The 17369-nt window shown below is 36.8% G+C and overlaps 1 protein-coding gene across 2 annotated transcripts in view; it reads left to right on the top strand.

Moving 5' to 3' along the window:
• The window catches only part of DPH6 (diphthamine biosynthesis 6), a 217788-nt gene that overhangs the window by 89979 nt on the left and 110440 nt on the right, over positions 1-17369 (top strand). For both annotated transcript variants that reach the window (XM_074868193.1, XM_074868194.1), the window contains 4 exons: positions 1967-2117; positions 3353-3484; positions 7281-7410; positions 12172-12337. In XM_074868193.1, coding sequence (XP_074724294.1) covers positions 1967-2117; positions 3353-3484; positions 7281-7410; positions 12172-12337 — 579 coding nt within the window. The remainder of the gene's footprint in view (positions 1-1966; positions 2118-3352; positions 3485-7280; positions 7411-12171; positions 12338-17369) is intronic.

A 17369-nucleotide genomic window follows, 5' to 3' on the forward strand; every position in this document is an offset into this window, starting at 1 on the left:
TTGTAATGTTTGAATGCATGTCATGGTTGTGCTAAATTGCAGTTTTCATCTCTGCACCATTATGCTACATTTAGTTGACTTCTTTTAACCTCTCATGTGCAATTGATTCACATAAAGTAGATCATTGCCTTGACTTTCATGCCTTTCTTGGAGGAATAAAATGAGGTCCAATCAAAGAACATCAGCCCCTCTTAGAGCATAGCTTTAGCGTTTGCAGTGCTTATAAAACTCCCCTTGAGCCCTTTTAGAGGCAGCAGAGCTGAGTTTCCTCTCATAGGTAATGACCTTTTTGTAATTTAGCCATTCCTGAGAATTTCCAAATACACTGCTCTAGCTTAACTGGATCCTTTTTCTCTCCAGTAAAGTCAAATATTGATGTAAATGGTGAGTTCTCATTGCAGACCTCTGATGCATACTAGTTTTCTGCCTTTTTTCTCACTTTTTTTTTTTTTGTAATATCCAGACAAAACTTTTGAAATTGCAACGTTTTCTTTTCCAAAGAAAAGAAAAAAAATCATAAAATTACTTTTTTAAAAAAAATTCTATATTCAAATTGGATTAGTAATTTTTACTATATTCCATTTTGTTTGACAGCTTGATGAGATCTAATTGTTAAAAAGCAAAGAATGCAGAGGGTCAAACTTCAGGTGACCTTATGAGTGCTTCACTGTATAACATTAATATTCTATCTCATAGACATTTTGCATCAAGATTCTATAGATAGTACACTAATTTGTGAGCTGAAAGAATATTCAGCAGTTTCTGATCCATATTTAAGGATTGTCAAAGGCTTTGTATTTTGTCAACTTTTAATCTTGCTTTATTTGGCTTTATCATCATTTTTGTGAATTTAATATTTAAGAAGCCTGTAATAAAATGCATAGTTTAGACATTATGTGAAATTTGATACCTTTGAGCAGAAAAGTAATTGATAGAATCTGGAGTTACAGCATGCAGTGATGTTTGGTTAAGGTTAATGGATAAATTCTGACATAATTCATATTGGTTTTAGATGAAGACAAGCAGTATTAGCCAAACTAGTGATCCCAAAGTCAACATGCTGTGCAGATTAGGCTGCCTTGGAAAATCAGATGGAAGAGAGTAGGGATTCTGATTGTTCTAAAATTTAAAAAAAAAAAAAAAAAAAAAAAGTATGTATGCTGTAATAATGTGACTTGTTGAAAATACAATGAGCACAGAATTTTGGAAGACTGGTCAATATGTGCTCTGCCTGTGCATTTTGCTTTAAAAGGTGCACTGCGTAATTCTCTCTTCCTAGGCCTAGGAAAGCACTTGGGAATAAGAGAAGGTACAGTGAATTATTTTCCTTCCTTGTCAAGAAATTACTTCAATGTATAAATTGTGGGAAATGCTCTTTTCTGTATCTCAAAATTATGAGCATCCCAAAGCATGGTGAGTTTGATGGAAGGGATAGTCTTTGTGAGATGAATAGAGATATTTTTATATTTTTTACATGGACTGCACAAAATTTTAAAACTTTCTTGTTAGTCTTTTGCTCTGTTTCAAGTGTTTAGTGACAGTGTTAATTATCAAATTGTTGCTTTTGTACTTTTGTTCATGTTTTCACTTAATTTATACTATTTTTGGAAAACATAGTTGTCCTGTATATAACTGTGGAATAGCATTTCTTCATCATAGTATTCTTTCTGTCTTTCATCTTGAGTCCCATTATTTTTCACATTGGTTGTCCTTATTTACTACTAAGTCTGCATTTTTAATCCATATGATATGTCAACAGGAGCACATTGTATTCTGCCAGTTTCTGCAGTCTGAATAGTGGGAAATCCTAATGCTGTTCTTCCATGAATTGTTCTAAGTTTATGTACCCATTAAGCTACAGTATTTTTTGTAATTGAAACCCAAAATCTGAATGATAAAATTTGCTGATTTCATACTGCGTTGTATGCTGTTTACTTGCTTATTTTATAATGTTTGTCTCAAGCAGGGTGAATCTTCAGGTATGTTTATGGTCAATAGCTGTTCTTGTGAGGTAAGCTGCAACGATGATGATATCTTCCCTTCATCAGAAGAGGATGAACCAGAGCAAAACATTGGAGTCATCTGGAAATCTTTGAAACATAATTCTTTGGATTTCAGTGAGTCTTGCACAGCTTTCATTAAAAAAATAATATTGAATATTTCTGTGGTGGAGTACCCTGTTAATTACTGTAAGAACACTCCTGAAGAGAATGCATGACCTTCAATAACCAGTCTGAAAAAAGGAGATCCTACTACAATGCAGTTTTCTGATAGGAATCAATAGATCTGTAGTAATGAAGCATTTCAAGTTATTTTACAGAAGGAGCATAACCCATTTTTTTCTTTCTTTCTTTCAGAAAGCACACATTAATATGTTCTGTTTGCCTGAATGAAATTATTGTAATAGAATCATTCATTTGAGTGGAGGGATTGAAGTCTAACCACACCTGTACCCCTACTCTGCGATTTTTAAGTTGAAGATAGAAAAACAAACTCTAAAATGGAGTACAAAATGCAACCGTTCAACTTGCTTGTAGTGTATGAGTCTGTCCCCACCTAGGCAACCTCAGGGTGACATGCATGGTCAAGTTTAGCAGCCTAGCAAGTTAGTGCCTCTTAGGTGAGCTGCAGTAACTAATCGTATGGCTGATATTAGCACTGCCTCAAACATGAGGTGATTAATGCAAGAGAAGCCTGACTTCATAGATTGGTACCTCATTGAAATACCACAGCGTCACCAAAGATTAGTAAACTTTTTCTGAAAACTAAGTTTCATAGCATAACAATGTTTGATAGTGAATGGTGTTTAGGCTCTCGAATATGGGTAAGTGCCTCGTGGGATGTTAGAAAATGTCTAAACACACTATGCATTATCTAAGATGATCAGAACCAGGTTAAACACCTAACTTCCATTAAAATTTGGCATATAAATTTGAAAATCTGTTCCTGTGTCACTTAGATACTTTTGAAAATTTTACCTTTTCAGTGTCACGTCTTGTGCCAAGTCTGTATCAAAACAGGTAGAGAAATTATTAAAGGTTGGCAAAAATGGAAATGAGGAAAGTACTGAAATTCTCAGCTAAATAGTACTTGCAGACATATTTTCTGAAGGCAGTGTTGAAGAAGGATTTGTCAAGTAGCATTTGGAAGCTTTGTTACCAGCACACTTACTTTTAAGTTTTTGTTTTATATCTGTTTGTCTGTAAATAATTTTTGAAGATGTTTTCACAGTTTGTGATTTCATTTTTTTTTCTGTAGACGTTCTTCTTACTTAAACAATTTAAAATATATTCTAGGTTAATCTGAAATCTTTCATTATTATAATCATAGTGCTGTTCTTCATTTCCCATAGCTAAGATGTTTGGAAGTTCAGGAAAATCCCTGAGTGGATACCAATGGTTTTCAGGTATTGCTGCACACTTCCTTCCATCAAAAGGCAGAAGTGCTCAAGAGGCAGCAAGGGAAGCATTTTCTTCTCTCCAAGGTGCTTTCTTCAGTTAATGCATTATCTGCTGTTAACTACACTGTTTTTAATGTGGTATTAAGTAAGAATCTGTATTGTCATATGGTATTATAACTTTAAATGTTGTCGTTGTCAGTTTGCCATCTTATTTTGCATTTGATTAGAGTCATTGATATCAAGACTGCCAGCTTTAATATTGAACACATCATAATTTGACTGACTTTTGAAGACTCTAGAAAGCCAGAGTATTGTTCATATCACTGTAACAACACTACACAGTACTTACTCACTTTATAACTTGCTTTATAGCTTTCTTGCAATATATACTCTGTGTGTGAGTGTGCATGTGTGCTATGGATGTTGTCTACTTGCTGAAGCACTTTTGTAGCTACCATAATTTTAAATTAAGTTTTCAAGAAAGCTGTTGCACGTTTGGGCATCTAAGATTAGGTCACTAGTAGTAAATCTCATTTATGTTCTTAATGTAAAGAAGAAATTGCTATCTTGGGAATCATGAAATCCAGGTTCCTTACTATCCCCCTCTTACAAGATACTGGCATATAAAATAAAGTGTTCACATTTTTGGGTTTTGGAGGTTTTTTTAAATTCTAAATTTTAAGTAAAGTATGTTTATACCGGCTTCTTTTCATTCATAAAAATGGAAATAATTTTAGTGTCTAAATGGGTAGGCTCATGTCCATGAATTTGTCTGAGGTGTTGTCCTATAAAAATCTTATTTTTTGCATGTGCAGCTGAGTATTCATGATTAAATATAGGATGATAAAGAAACCCTAGACTTTTTTTCAGAAGCAAAGACGTTGTACTTTGTAGAAGGTCATTAAGCTAGTTTTTGATTGCTTGGAAATCATCAAGGTGGATGTGACCAAACTTTTAATAAAAGACAATAGTATTTAGTGTAAATCTTCTGGGCATAATCTGTAAATTGAAGCAAAAGGGTTGTGTAATGTTTTATTTTGTTCTCATTACATTTGAATGGAAATCCGCCAGTACAAACATGATATATTTTTGCCTTAGCATCTGTCAGAAAAGATTGTGTCTCTGACTAGTACAGTGGCTGGTTACTTTCAGCAAATTACTTGCATTAGCTGTATTACAGTAAAAAAAAAAAAGGTAATTTTCTGATCCTTGGTAGAAAATGTCAGGTCTCACATTTCCTCTCCTTTTTCTGTTTTTGGAAGTGGGTGTGGGAGACTGAATGAATTATGGTTCTGTCATGGCAAAAGAAACAATTTTTTTCTGACAACTCATCTGCAAATATGCACGAGGCTTTTTCTGAACTCGTACTTGTGATCTATACAGCAGTTCAGTGCTCAGTACAGTGTGAATGAAATAAGCACAGTCCTTTTAACCTCTGCTGGGTTAACTGATTTAATCACGTCTAAAGAGGATAAGTGCTACCAAAAGGATTCAGAAATGGGAATTTAGTACTAGATGTTATGAAACATGGTTGCTCTGTAAAGTAGGTGGAATTCTCTCGTGAAGCCAAGAACAGAAGGGAATACAGTACCTTACTCTTTAACAAAAGAGTTTAAGAAAATAAATATAAACTTTTCTTTAGATGTGATTGGAAGATGACAAAAATTGCAGTGCTTTATATATAAAGCAGCTCTGATGCAGCTGTACCACAGCAAAGCTTCAAAGGCTTGAAGAGAACTACATAGATTATTATTACATGAAAATTTAGTCTAAAATGCTACTTCTTGTAGACGGTTTGGATACTGTCTTTTGTGGCTCTCAGCCTAAGGATCCTGGATAACCCGTTTAAAAAAATTAAGCTGTACTTCGACCATGTTACCTTTTGGGTCATTTATTTTTGGGCAGTTCTGCATAAGTAAGGATGAGTCACCTAATCATATTTTATAAATTATTAGGAACAGCAAATGGCTTGAAATTCAACAGAAGGGCTCTATAGTTTCCCTGTACATCCTGGAGATGTTCCATGTAAGAATCCTCTCCTTGGGAAACAGAACTTGTCAAGAACCCAAGTGGTGGGTTGGTAACCAGTTCATCATTTATGCATTTCTACTAGATAGAGTGCTTTGGGAACTCAGTTTTATTCTGCTTGCAAGCTAGGGAGAAATTGTTTCCCATCATTCCTCTAATTCATGCAGAGGAAAAAGGGATTGTACTTTTACTTTAAGAATATTTTTTAAAATAAAGCTAGAAACTATGAATTTATCCAAATCTCTTTGCTTTCAACTTGTTCTAATACTGTTATGTGTCCACAAATCAGAGTTAACTTGTTGGCTTATGCATTTTAAATTTAGACCTGGGAGGGGGAGTCAGTTTGGTGGTGGTTTTTTTTCCCACCATTATTCCATATAATGCTGCAGAACTTTTAACTGCGGGCCTAAACTCTTACTTCTTGACTAAAATGCTGGCTGGAAGTTTGATGACATAAGAGCTGATATTGACCTAGTGATTGCTATCAGACAGCATTCAAATACGTTGATATTTCTGGACAGAATTATTCTTGTGTGCTAATTACTCAGCTGGTATTTCTGGAGATGTATCTTGACTTCACAGGAGTTCTATGTCAATTGCTATATAATCTCTTATATCACTTAGCACACACTTCCTTTTCTATCAGTGAGAATTCCCCTCTTCAGATTGCCAACGCTAATGGCAGTATGACTAAATAAAGCTGAGACAATCAGAGCAAAATTCAGTATTGGTGTGAACAAACTAACCTTTATGGAAGTGTGCCAACTCCTACTGTCTTTAAAAGCACAGAAAAGTGTTACACAAAAAGTGTTTGTTTCTCACTAAGGCAACAGCCAACAGAAATTGTCTTTATACTCTTGTACTGGAAAACAAATATATAGATATATATGGGTATATACAGGTACACACTGTAACATTGCAAGACAAGATCCCCAAAGTTCTGAGAAGACGTTTATGTAGTTCATTTAAGTTAGGTCACATGAGACCGTGTTATTATATATGTTCTATATTCAGAGAAGATTTTGTCTTCATTTAGTTTCTATTGCTCGTGAGTTACAAAAGGTCCACACTGCAGAGCTGATTCATATATCTTGTTATAGTATTGACTGTGTAAGAGTAATAGATTCTCCTTAAGTGCTATGACTGGAATCTTCTATGCATACACGTGCAGATGATCTTGACTTCCCAGTATCTTTTCTTTAACTGTCTGCTTGAACTTTCCTCTGCTCTCATCTTTCCTTCATTTCTCCTGTGGCCACTTCTGTTTCCCATTGTCTGTCTTGCCATTATAACTCTTTGTTTATGCAGAGATTATTATTGCAGTGAGGATTTTTAAAAACAGCTTAGACAAGCATCCCCCTGGAATAGCATATAAATATTTGATCTTTTCTTTGAAGAGGGTGATGCACTAAAGGACCTCTTATTGTCCCTTCCAGTTCTGTACTTTTGTGATTCAAAGTCCTTTATAGATTACTAGCTGTCATAGACTGAAAATAAAAAAATACGAGATAATAAAACTTACAGTTACAAGGAATTCAGACTGTAACATATCTGCATGCATTAATGCATGATATGTTTTCTTGGGGCAAGAATTCACCACTGCTCAGGGTTGATAAAATTTATTTGCATTCTGTTTCTGTGTATTTGGAAAACTAACATGAGAAAGAATTTCACAAAAAAATAGATATTATGAGGGAAAAGGTAGTATGTTGCAAAGCCTTCAGTCATGCTTAGACAACTGTTAGGTTATTACCAGTTGGTTTTTCTGAACAAAACCAGGATGCCTATGCTGTCTTTCTACACGCATTTAAAATATTCTGTCTTTAACAGCTATATTATTTTTATCCTGCAGCTAATATGACTTCAGAGGGATTGAAACTGAAGGATATTATTTTGGTTCATCTGTATATGAAGAGCATGAAAGATTTCAATGTCATAAATTCAGTTTATGTGACAGAATTTGATTTGTGTCCACCAGCAAGGTAGGATTAGACTACTGCTATAGTATATTTATGATACACTGTAATTTACTGAGTTATTGTTACCATATTTATGAAGCTTTTGTCCAAATGTTTGTGCCTCACAGACTTAGAAGTAGACTTTTGCTGCCTTTTGGAGTAAGTACATCAGGGCTGCTCAACTCAAAAACACTAGGATTGGAAATTCTTGCCTTAATATATACCATAAGGTTTACAAATGCCCCACCTATATGGAAGAATAATACATTTTTTGGAAGACCCAGTTCTTCTCTGAGACTTGATTAAACTGACAACTCTTTTATGTTGGTGGGATTTTATTTGCTTTTTTGTTTGCCTCCCTTGACATGTTGGCAGCGGTCCTCTGAATGCAGCCCAGGATATCATCAGCCCCACAAGGGCACATGCCTGGCTCATGTTCAACTTGGTGTCCATCAGGAACCTCCTGGTCCTTCTCTGCAAAGCTGCTTTTGAGCTGTTGGCCCCCAGAATATACTGGACCATGGTTTTGTTCCTCCCCAGGTGCAGGACTTTCAACTTCTCCTTGTTGAACTTCATGAAGTTTCTGTGTGCCTGTTTCTCCAGCCTGTCATAGAATCATAGAATCATTCAGGTTGGAAAAGACCCTTGATATCATCAAGTCCAACCATCAGCCCTACTCTACAAAGTTCTCCCCTACACCATATCCCCCAGCATCTCATCTAAATGACCCTTAAACACATCCAGGGATGTTCCAATGTCCAGTCTGAACCTCCCCTGTTGCAGTTTAAAGCCATTCCCTCTTGTTCTGTCACTAATTACCGGTGAGAAGAGACCAGCACCAGCCTCTCTACAATGTCCTTTCAGGTAGCTGTAGAGAGTGATGAGGTCTCCCCTCAGCCTTCTCTTCCTCAAACTGAACAGTCCCAGCTCCCTCAATCGCTCCTGATAGGATTTGTTCTCCAGGCCCTTCACCAGCTTCGTTGCCCTCCTCTGCACTCACTCCAGCACCTCGATATCCCTCTCGTATTGAGGTGCCCAAAACTGGAGACAATACTCAAGGTGTGGCCTCACCAGTGCGGAGTACAGGGGGACCATCACCTCCCTACTTCTGCTGGTCACACTATTTCTAATACAAGCCAGGATGCTGTTGGCTTTCTTGGCCACCTGGACACACTGTCGAGTTCCATCTGCATGGCAACACAAATCTCTGGTATATCAGCCATTCCTCCTAGTTTTGTATCATCTGCAAATTTACCATGGGTACACTGTCCCATCATCCAGATTATTAATGAAGATGTTGAACAGGACTGGACCCAGTATAGACTCCTGGGATACACCACTAGTTACTGGCCACCTGTGAGAGTTTGTACCACTGATCTCCATTCACTTTGTTATGTTTATTTTGTTAAATACAAAAGCAAAATTGTTAGCTGAGGAGGTGACTTGAGATGCACATTATGAGATACTGGCAGTTATTGCAAGACAGTATCAGTATATACTTACTCTGTTAATTTTCTTCCCCTGCTTATATGCACTTGGCTGTGGTTGAATATGAATACTGTACTAGATGGTTCTTTGGCTCAATCCAATGTAGTTGTTAATGTCTTGTGTTTCTGTCAGATTGTTAGTGGGTAACTTACCTGCACTTACATATTCATGGGTCACCAAATCATAGATTTTCAATATCTGTTGTACAGAATCTTCAACATCCCATGCAAGTCTGCCTCTGACAATGAAACAGATTGATGATCTAAGTATGCAGTATGTGATTCCTGTGTTATTTGGGTGTGTTCGTTTGTTGGGTTTTTTTCCGTTGGAGATTGGGTAACAAACACCTAGTCCATGACATTTTTGTTCTTTTTAAAAGTTGCGTGTTAAAACTAATTTTACATTTGTAAATTATTTATTACCTGTGTCAAAAGGGCTTATTTCTTATTACAGTAATTCATGTTCCTTAAGCATCTGAGATACTATGCTCAGTATGCAGAACTGCTGTAGCTCAAAATATTCAGCTTGGATCATAGGTTAATACAGGTTGGAAGGGACCTCTGGAGGTCATCTAGTCCAATCCCCTGCTCAGAGCAGGGTCAACTGTGAGGTCAGACCTCATGTCATGTTCATATTTTTAAAAACAACTGTTTAGCAATTTTCTAATGTAAAATACTGTATTTTATACTCTTATTACAGAATACAAAGTGTAGTGTAGGCTTGTGAATTTTAAGTATAGCATGACAAATAGTTAAAAGACACTGTTAAGGTAATGTGTATCATCATAGATTCACATTCTCCTACACTGTCTGGGTGTCAAAAGAGACTAAAAGAGAGCAAGAAGAGGCTTCTTCAAGATGTTGCTTGTAGGCCAGGATTACTAAATCACAGAGGGATGGAGTGTCGATTGCGTGTGCCTTCAGAGGAGGGATCTAGTCCCATCTGTAAACTACACAATCTCCACTCCTATGTATCTTAAGTTCTCTTTATGAATAAATACTTAACTTTTCCCGATTTAGCTTCCCTCATTTCTCATGCTGCTGTATCTTTTAAGCCTCCACATTTGCGTACCCAGCTATGTAGTCTTCCATCACTAAAATAACAGGTAGGAAGATTAGGAAGTTGCAGGAAAATGGATTTTTATGATTATTTTTATGGAACAAACAGATTTATGTTGCATTTTGTCCAGAAGAAGGTTATACAGCAGTTTGCATGGCTGCATCATTGGATTATGCACAGAGACCTGGTTGTGGGAGTTCTCACAAGCAATATGCTGGGAGCATTGACTCAAGGGTGTGTATCTGCACTAAATTTGCAAAATTGTCTTGAAAATTTATCAGCCCAAGCAGAAAATCCATTCATCCATGCTTATGATGATGGTAATGAGGAAAAAATACTGTATTTGTGTGTAGGAGAAGGGGAGAAAAATAGTTTTCTTGGAAGAAATAAGCAAGATGAGAAGAATTTTGTAAGGTTATGTTATATGATATGTAAAGAGAACAAGTAATTTTTTGTTGGATTCCTGCTGGGAGCTAAATAACTTTTTTATGCATGGACTGCAAATATAATTATTTTTCAGGCTTTGAAATGTTGATTTCCCCCTACACCCACGCACCCCCCACCGCTGCTTTTTCACTGGTCACATGCAACAGACCCTCTGTCTCTCTGTCTATCCAGGCACTCAGTCTCCCTTGGAGCAAACAAAAGTGAACTTTTTAAATGAATACTTAAGTAGGTTTTCAGTCCTGTCATAAGTGTGTGTCTGTCATGCAACTTGAAGTATAACAGAAAAATATGCTCAGTATTGCATGATAACGTGAGAACATGTGGTGTTCCTCAGGGCTCAGTGTTGGGACCACTGCTGTTTAACACCTTTGTTGGAGACATGGACAGTGGGATTGAGTGCACCCTCAGCAAGTTCAGGCTGTGTGGTGTGGTCGACACGCTGGAGAGAAGGGATATCATTCAGAGGGATCTTGACAGGCTTGAGAGGTGGGCCCGTGCAAACCTCATGAAGTTCAACAAGGCCAAGTGCAAGGTCCTGCACATGGGACGAGGCAACCCTGTACACAAACACAGGCTGGGCAATGAGTGGATTGAGAGCAGCCCTGAGGAGAAGGACTTGGGAGTAGCAGTGGATGGAAAACTGACTATGAGCCAGTAATGTGTGCTTGCAGGCCAGAAAGCCAACTGTATTCTGGGATGCATCAAAAGAAGCAGATAGAGGGAGGTGATTCTTACCCTCTACTCTGCTCTCATGAGACTCCACCTGCAGTGCTGTGTCCAGCTCTGGGGCCCCCAACATGGACCAACATGGAAGGACATGGACCTCCTCGAGCTGGTCCAGAGGAGGCCACGAAGATGATCAGGGGCTGGAGCACCTCCCCTATGAGGACAGGCTGAGAGAGTTGGGGTTGTTCAGCCTGGAGAAGAGAAGGCTCCAGGGAGACCTTATAGTGGCCTTCCAGTACTTAAAGGGGGCTACAGGAAAGATGGGGAGGGACTCTTGATCAGGGAGTGTAGGGATAGGATGTGGGGTAATGGCTTTAAACTGAAAGAGAGTAGATTTAGATTAGATACAAGGCAGAAATTTTTTAATGTGAGGGTGGTGAGACACTGGCACAGGTTACGCAGAGAAGCTGTGGCTGCCCCCTCCCTGGCAGTGTTCAAGGCCGGGTTGGATGGGGCTTTGAGCGACCTGGTCTAGTGGAAGGTAGGCTGGACTGTGACAGGGGGGTTGGAACTAGATGATCTTTAAGGTCCCTTCCAACCCAACCCATTGTATGATTTGATGAGAAGGGTATAAAGGAACAAGCTGCTGCTTTTTAGAAACCTGAACCTCTAGGCCAACCATTGGAAGGAGATTCAGTGAAAAATGTGTGAAGATAAGAATATGACAATGATACACTCAGTCTGAAGGCTGCTTGGCACAACTTATCTGACATTTCCAGGGTTGTGTGGTCAAGGCTTTTTTAATAAAAGAACTTATCTATTCTTAATAAAATAATACACATCATAAAAATAACCAAATGGAAATGAGTCATTGGCTGTAGTACTAGTTTCTCCTTGGTGATGGAAATTATCTTTCTGGGAAGTCTGAAGCTGATCATTATCTGGAGAGGAGATAACAGTGTAAATGCTAGCAGGTTATTGTGATACCATAGCTTTTGAAAGTTTTGTGTTCCTCACAAAATTTTATAACATAGTATCCAAACGAAAACCCCATGGAAAGTAAATGCTGAAACTTGGTGCAAGTAAACTTTCTATTTGAAAAAAATAATTGTCTTGTGTTTTCAGAGTATGTGTGGAAACCCTGTTACCTGATGGAGTACTGTTTTGCATTGACTGCCTTGCACACATTGCAACAGATGATGTATTACGTGATGAAAAACTGGTCATGCATGTACAGAGCATTTCCCACTGGGCACCTGCTAGCATAGGACCTTACAGTCAGTCCATCAAGGTAGGGAATCTTTATTACTTCATGTGGAGTATATGTCAGTTTACTGAAATGAATACAGTTACAAAATCTCCTCCTCTCCCATCTGACTGTGCAAAAGAAAATGCGTAAATTAAAAAAAAAAAAATTTAAATGAACATTTTGAATTTATATTTTCAAAACTTATGGACAAAACAAAAACTTACTCCACATCAGTCTTTCATTTTCTGATCATAAGGCCGGTTAAATTATTCTTTCAGAGAATCTCAAGAACAGTCTACTTTTGTTGTATGTTATAGTTAGACCAAATAATTGTTTCGCACATAGACTTTTATAATCTGCCTGGAATATAAACACAATTTAGAGACATCTGAGGATATTTGAAATTTGTTTGTTTAAAGTGAGCAAGTTCAAACTTTTTTATAGGTAAGTCAATCCTAAAATGCTTATTTAATGGAGTCCCTCTTGAGGCTCTTGGTACTGCTTAACCATTTAAAAGTACAGCAAGGTTGAAGAACTCTTCTTTTTTTCAAATTAATAACAAACTGAATAGAATGTTACATACTGTTTAAAACTATGAAGAGGAGGCAGTAAGGTATCATGAAAAAGGGGACCAAAAATTTGAATAAAAAGCTTTTTTCCTAGTGCGGTGCCTCTTGCCTAGCTAGTACCATTCTGACAATTGATGAAGTGTCTCACCTTTTCTGTTGCAAAAAATGTATATATCCCTTTCTTACTAGGACTCCTCTTGTGTAATATATTGTCCAGTCCAAATTACTGTGTTGTGCAAACTGATTAAGCAATGTGTAAATTTCCTGAAACTTCTTTGAGTCTGCAAACCCACCTAGTATAATGGCCATGGAATTGTGCTTTGTTTTCTCTTTGTACCTTTTTACAGAAAATTTCAGAAATAGTATTTTGCTTCAGAAGCTCATATGGGATTTGTTTCATTTGCAGGAAGAAATCGTGGTAGATAACTACTGTATTAATCTTGTGGTTATAGCAGAGTGGGTTTTTATCATCTGTGTATATCTGGCTTTAATGAGAAAGCAGAAAGTTAGTTTCTTAAACTTTCTTCCATTCTGTCTTACACCTTGATGGTCATAATTGTATCATATCATGCATAGTCCTGCAAAGATGAAATTTAATAAGCTTTGCACCTTTGTATTTGGAGAATCTTCTCTGATATATCCTTGCAACAAATCTGTATTATGGTCCTGGAGTTGGCATAGACTAAATTCAGAAAAGGATGTGAACTGAAAATTGCTGTAGTAACCCAGTGAAGAGTCCCATGCTCCAAATGGGCAATAAGCAGGCACTGCCAGTCCCTTGGATCTCCTAGTGGTATGGAACAGTCAGCATAGCCAAGGAAAGGCTCATTTCTTCGTTTCTCTTCAAATCTAGTGTAACCAGTAACGTTGGTCAGGAGTTTAAATATTAAGGAAAACTTTCCACTGCCTGTTGTTTGGTTTTGGTTTGTTTTGGTTTTTTTTTTCTCAAGTGAAATTTTTAGTCAAGTGACATTATTTTCCCTTAAGGTGGAAAACAAGTATTTTTATTTTTAAAATCCAGTGACCACAGGAATAAAGAAACAGTAATGAAAAGCTGCACCTCTGCTACAGGATCACTTACTTATCGTCATTTATGGCTAAGTTCTGTCTCTAGTCCGCAAACACCTGTATGGGGAACTGGTAATACCAGCAATAATTTTAATTTTCCTTTGCCAGATTTTGCCTTACTACTACCACCAATATTTCATCTGAGTATCAATATTTAACATTATCCTGGTTTTATCTTGCTAAGAATCTTTGACTTTTTGGTAATGTTTTTGTTCTGCAGAGCTTGATCCAGTAAACATCAAAAAAATATTCTTCTTTTATTTCAGTCAATGTGGTTTATATTTAAATATTTATTTATTTCTAAAATACCATATAAAAGATACAACCTGTAAAACCTTTTCATAAGAATACATCATAGAGGAATGTATAAGTGCATAAGCAATGTATTTGCATTTGAAAATTTATTAATGGAAGATATGGATCTTGCATCTTCTTAAATGTGAATTTTCCAAAATTAAAATTTTCTTTGGATGGGTTTTCAGAACTTCCTCAGACTATTTATGGGCAGGTATAAAGCTCTTAAGATCACCAGCAGAAGTAAATCACTTCAGTATGTTTTAGGAATAGAATATATTTTCCAGAATAAAAAAGGAAGGAATAAAGGTGTTTTTTTAATCTTTATAGTCAACCAAAATTATTTTAAATTATAATTTTATGATGATGTAATGTTGATCAGTTTTGTATGTTTGAGGAGCAGTAGCTAAATGGTTATTACCCTTATGTTATGCATCTGTAGATTTTGTTTGTCATTTGCTTGACAATAATTGGACAATTAAATTGTTGTCTTTTCAGTCCTATATGAAGTTTTGTGAACACTGGAGAATCGTCATGTATTTTAACACAGTGTTTTTGCTCAGTTCAGAATAGGCCAAGGACTGTAATATTCAGGGTATTGCAAGTTGGGATTGACGTGCACCGGCATGTAAGAGTGAAGCTGGCAGCAGAAAGGTGTAGGTAGTTCATACGAACTGTGGGATTCACACTTCAGGCTCAACAAATCACTCAGCAGAGCATCACTTTAATTCTGTAGGGACCTTGCGGGATCCGGCCAACAGTGCTATGAGGACAAAAAGTAAAAATTTGAATTTTACCATGAGAATGTCCTGACCTCAGTCTGATAGACACCAAAAAACAGCAGCAGAATGAAATTAGGATTTTCAAAGTATTTATAGCAAAATCAAATCTTCATCCTTTTTTGGGATTAACATTCTTTCTCTTTTGGGATTAACATTCTTTAAAAACAACTTCAGTGTTTTTGTAAGAAATAGACATAAACTATCATAAGATACAATATCACTGAGTTTTTTATAATAAAACCTTAGATAATTTAATGTATTTTTCTTGGTCTACCTGTTTTATTGGTACAGAAACCTCTGCCAATCTTAATGTCTATGTGAGCAACTGGAATGTAGGCTACATCAGAGTTATTGTAAAGGCTATACAGCTGATCTCAGTAATGTATAACAGGTGTTCTGATTATGTCCTTCTAATAGTAGTGCCACAGACTATGTAGGCTATTCAGTCTGGGAATATGTGATGATACATGGTTTGTCTTCCTCCAGATCTTTGTTCCGCAGTGGGCACCAGCCCAATTTGTGCTGAACATTGGTAGTAGCTCGGTATTTTTACTAAAGGTACTTCATATTTTTACTTCTCATGATTGTTTATCAGGTTATTATTTTATTTTAATTTTTAACTCTATTTTACCAGTGGATTATAGGGTTTGTCAAGACTAAGCAGTAATTGGTAGCTTGTACAGAAACAGTTTACTTACCATCTTCACAAAAGCTAACAACACAGTTGTACATCAGGGAGTTAAACATGAGGATGCACTGCAAAGCAGTGTTTGGGGTGAGAAATTTATAGCGAGAACTTATTCATGATTTTTTTTTTGTATGAACTGTGAGCGTAGTTCATTAAAAAAATAAAAAGAAAAAGCCCAGTGCAGCTGATACACTAACCACAAATACTTATCTAAGAATGCGTGGAAAGTTGACAGTGTTTGTACCAGATGTTCTTCTAGTATGTTAATGTAATTTAAAAGTCTATTTGCACTTACAGTTTGTTTGCTTTGGCAAAGTTTCTTAATGTTTTTCTAACTGGAAATTAACAAATAAACTGCCACAGTAGAATTTATCATATTCTCATATTCTACAATAATTTTTGATGGTGACATAATACACATACAGACATATATGCATCTCTGACTTGATTATATCTGTTGAACCTTTTAGCTTTTCCTGGTGACCTCAGTTCTTCCCCTCTGACAGCTGCCAAATCCCAGTTTCAGCCATCCCTCAGGCATCTTTTTCTCAGTTTTCTCCTCTGCACTGTCTGAACGACTGTCTGAACCCAGTAGCACAAACATAAAAACCGAAAGACTGTTCTTACTCTCTGATTCCAATGTCCAGATACCTATAACTTGATCAAATTAGGTTCTTATTTTTTCTGTTTACTCACAAGAAATTATTTTTTCTTTTTGTTTTTCTGATCATCAAGGCAATGTAAATTAGTAGGTAAGTACTGTAGTGTGAATAAAGAGTCTTGCATCTGGTTTAAGGCAGTGATACTTGCAGTGGTTCTAATGTTTCCTTCTAAGAAGACTTAGTTCCTTCTCTTGCAGTGAAACTGAAAATGGTCCAATAGAGCTTGTTTCACAATTTGTAGCAGATGCCTTTAGAAGGAGAAGGTGGCGTTGGAAATAGCCTTGTCTATTATGTACACCAGGAATGATTAACTGGCTACTTAAACTATCTGACAGGTTGCAGTTTTCCAAAAGTTTAGCTCTTGTTAAACAAAATGCATATTTTAAGGAATCCATATATTTAGGGATGCATGGATTATCCATGTAGGAAGATCAGCTGGAGAAGCATAAGGATAGAAAGATGTCAGAAAATTCCTATTAGTGAATCAGGGATTGAAAAAAAACATACTATAATTCTTAAAGATATAGTTAACCCTTTAAAATACTGCTTTTTCACATACATATAGCTGATAAGTTGTTTGTTTGCTTCCTTCCTGTCTTTTCTTTTCGTGATTCAACAACAGTATATAATATTATACCATATGTAGTAATATGAGGGTAGAATACCCAGAGCTTCCAGTGGGTGAAAAAAAAGTGGTAGTCAACAGTTCAAAGTCTAAATAGTGTTTCTCTGGGATTGATACTTGGGATGACACTGTTAACATCTACACCAACAACTTGGACAATGGGATTGAATACATGCCTAGCAGGATTGTGGATGACAGCAATTTGGATAGTGGTTGGTGCATTGGAGGGCAGGGCTGCCATTCGAAGATACAGAGACAAGCAACTGATACCAGAGGCCTCATGAGATTAACAGAACTGAAACAAAAGTCTTGCTGCTAGGAAAGCATAGTTCCATGCATCAGTGTAGGATGGGGACTGACTGTCTAGGTAGTAGATCTGCAAAGAA

Source organism: Strix uralensis, chromosome 4, assembly GCF_047716275.1.
Source record: "Strix uralensis isolate ZFMK-TIS-50842 chromosome 4, bStrUra1, whole genome shotgun sequence".
Lineage (NCBI taxonomy): Eukaryota > Metazoa > Chordata > Aves > Strigiformes > Strigidae > Strix > Strix uralensis.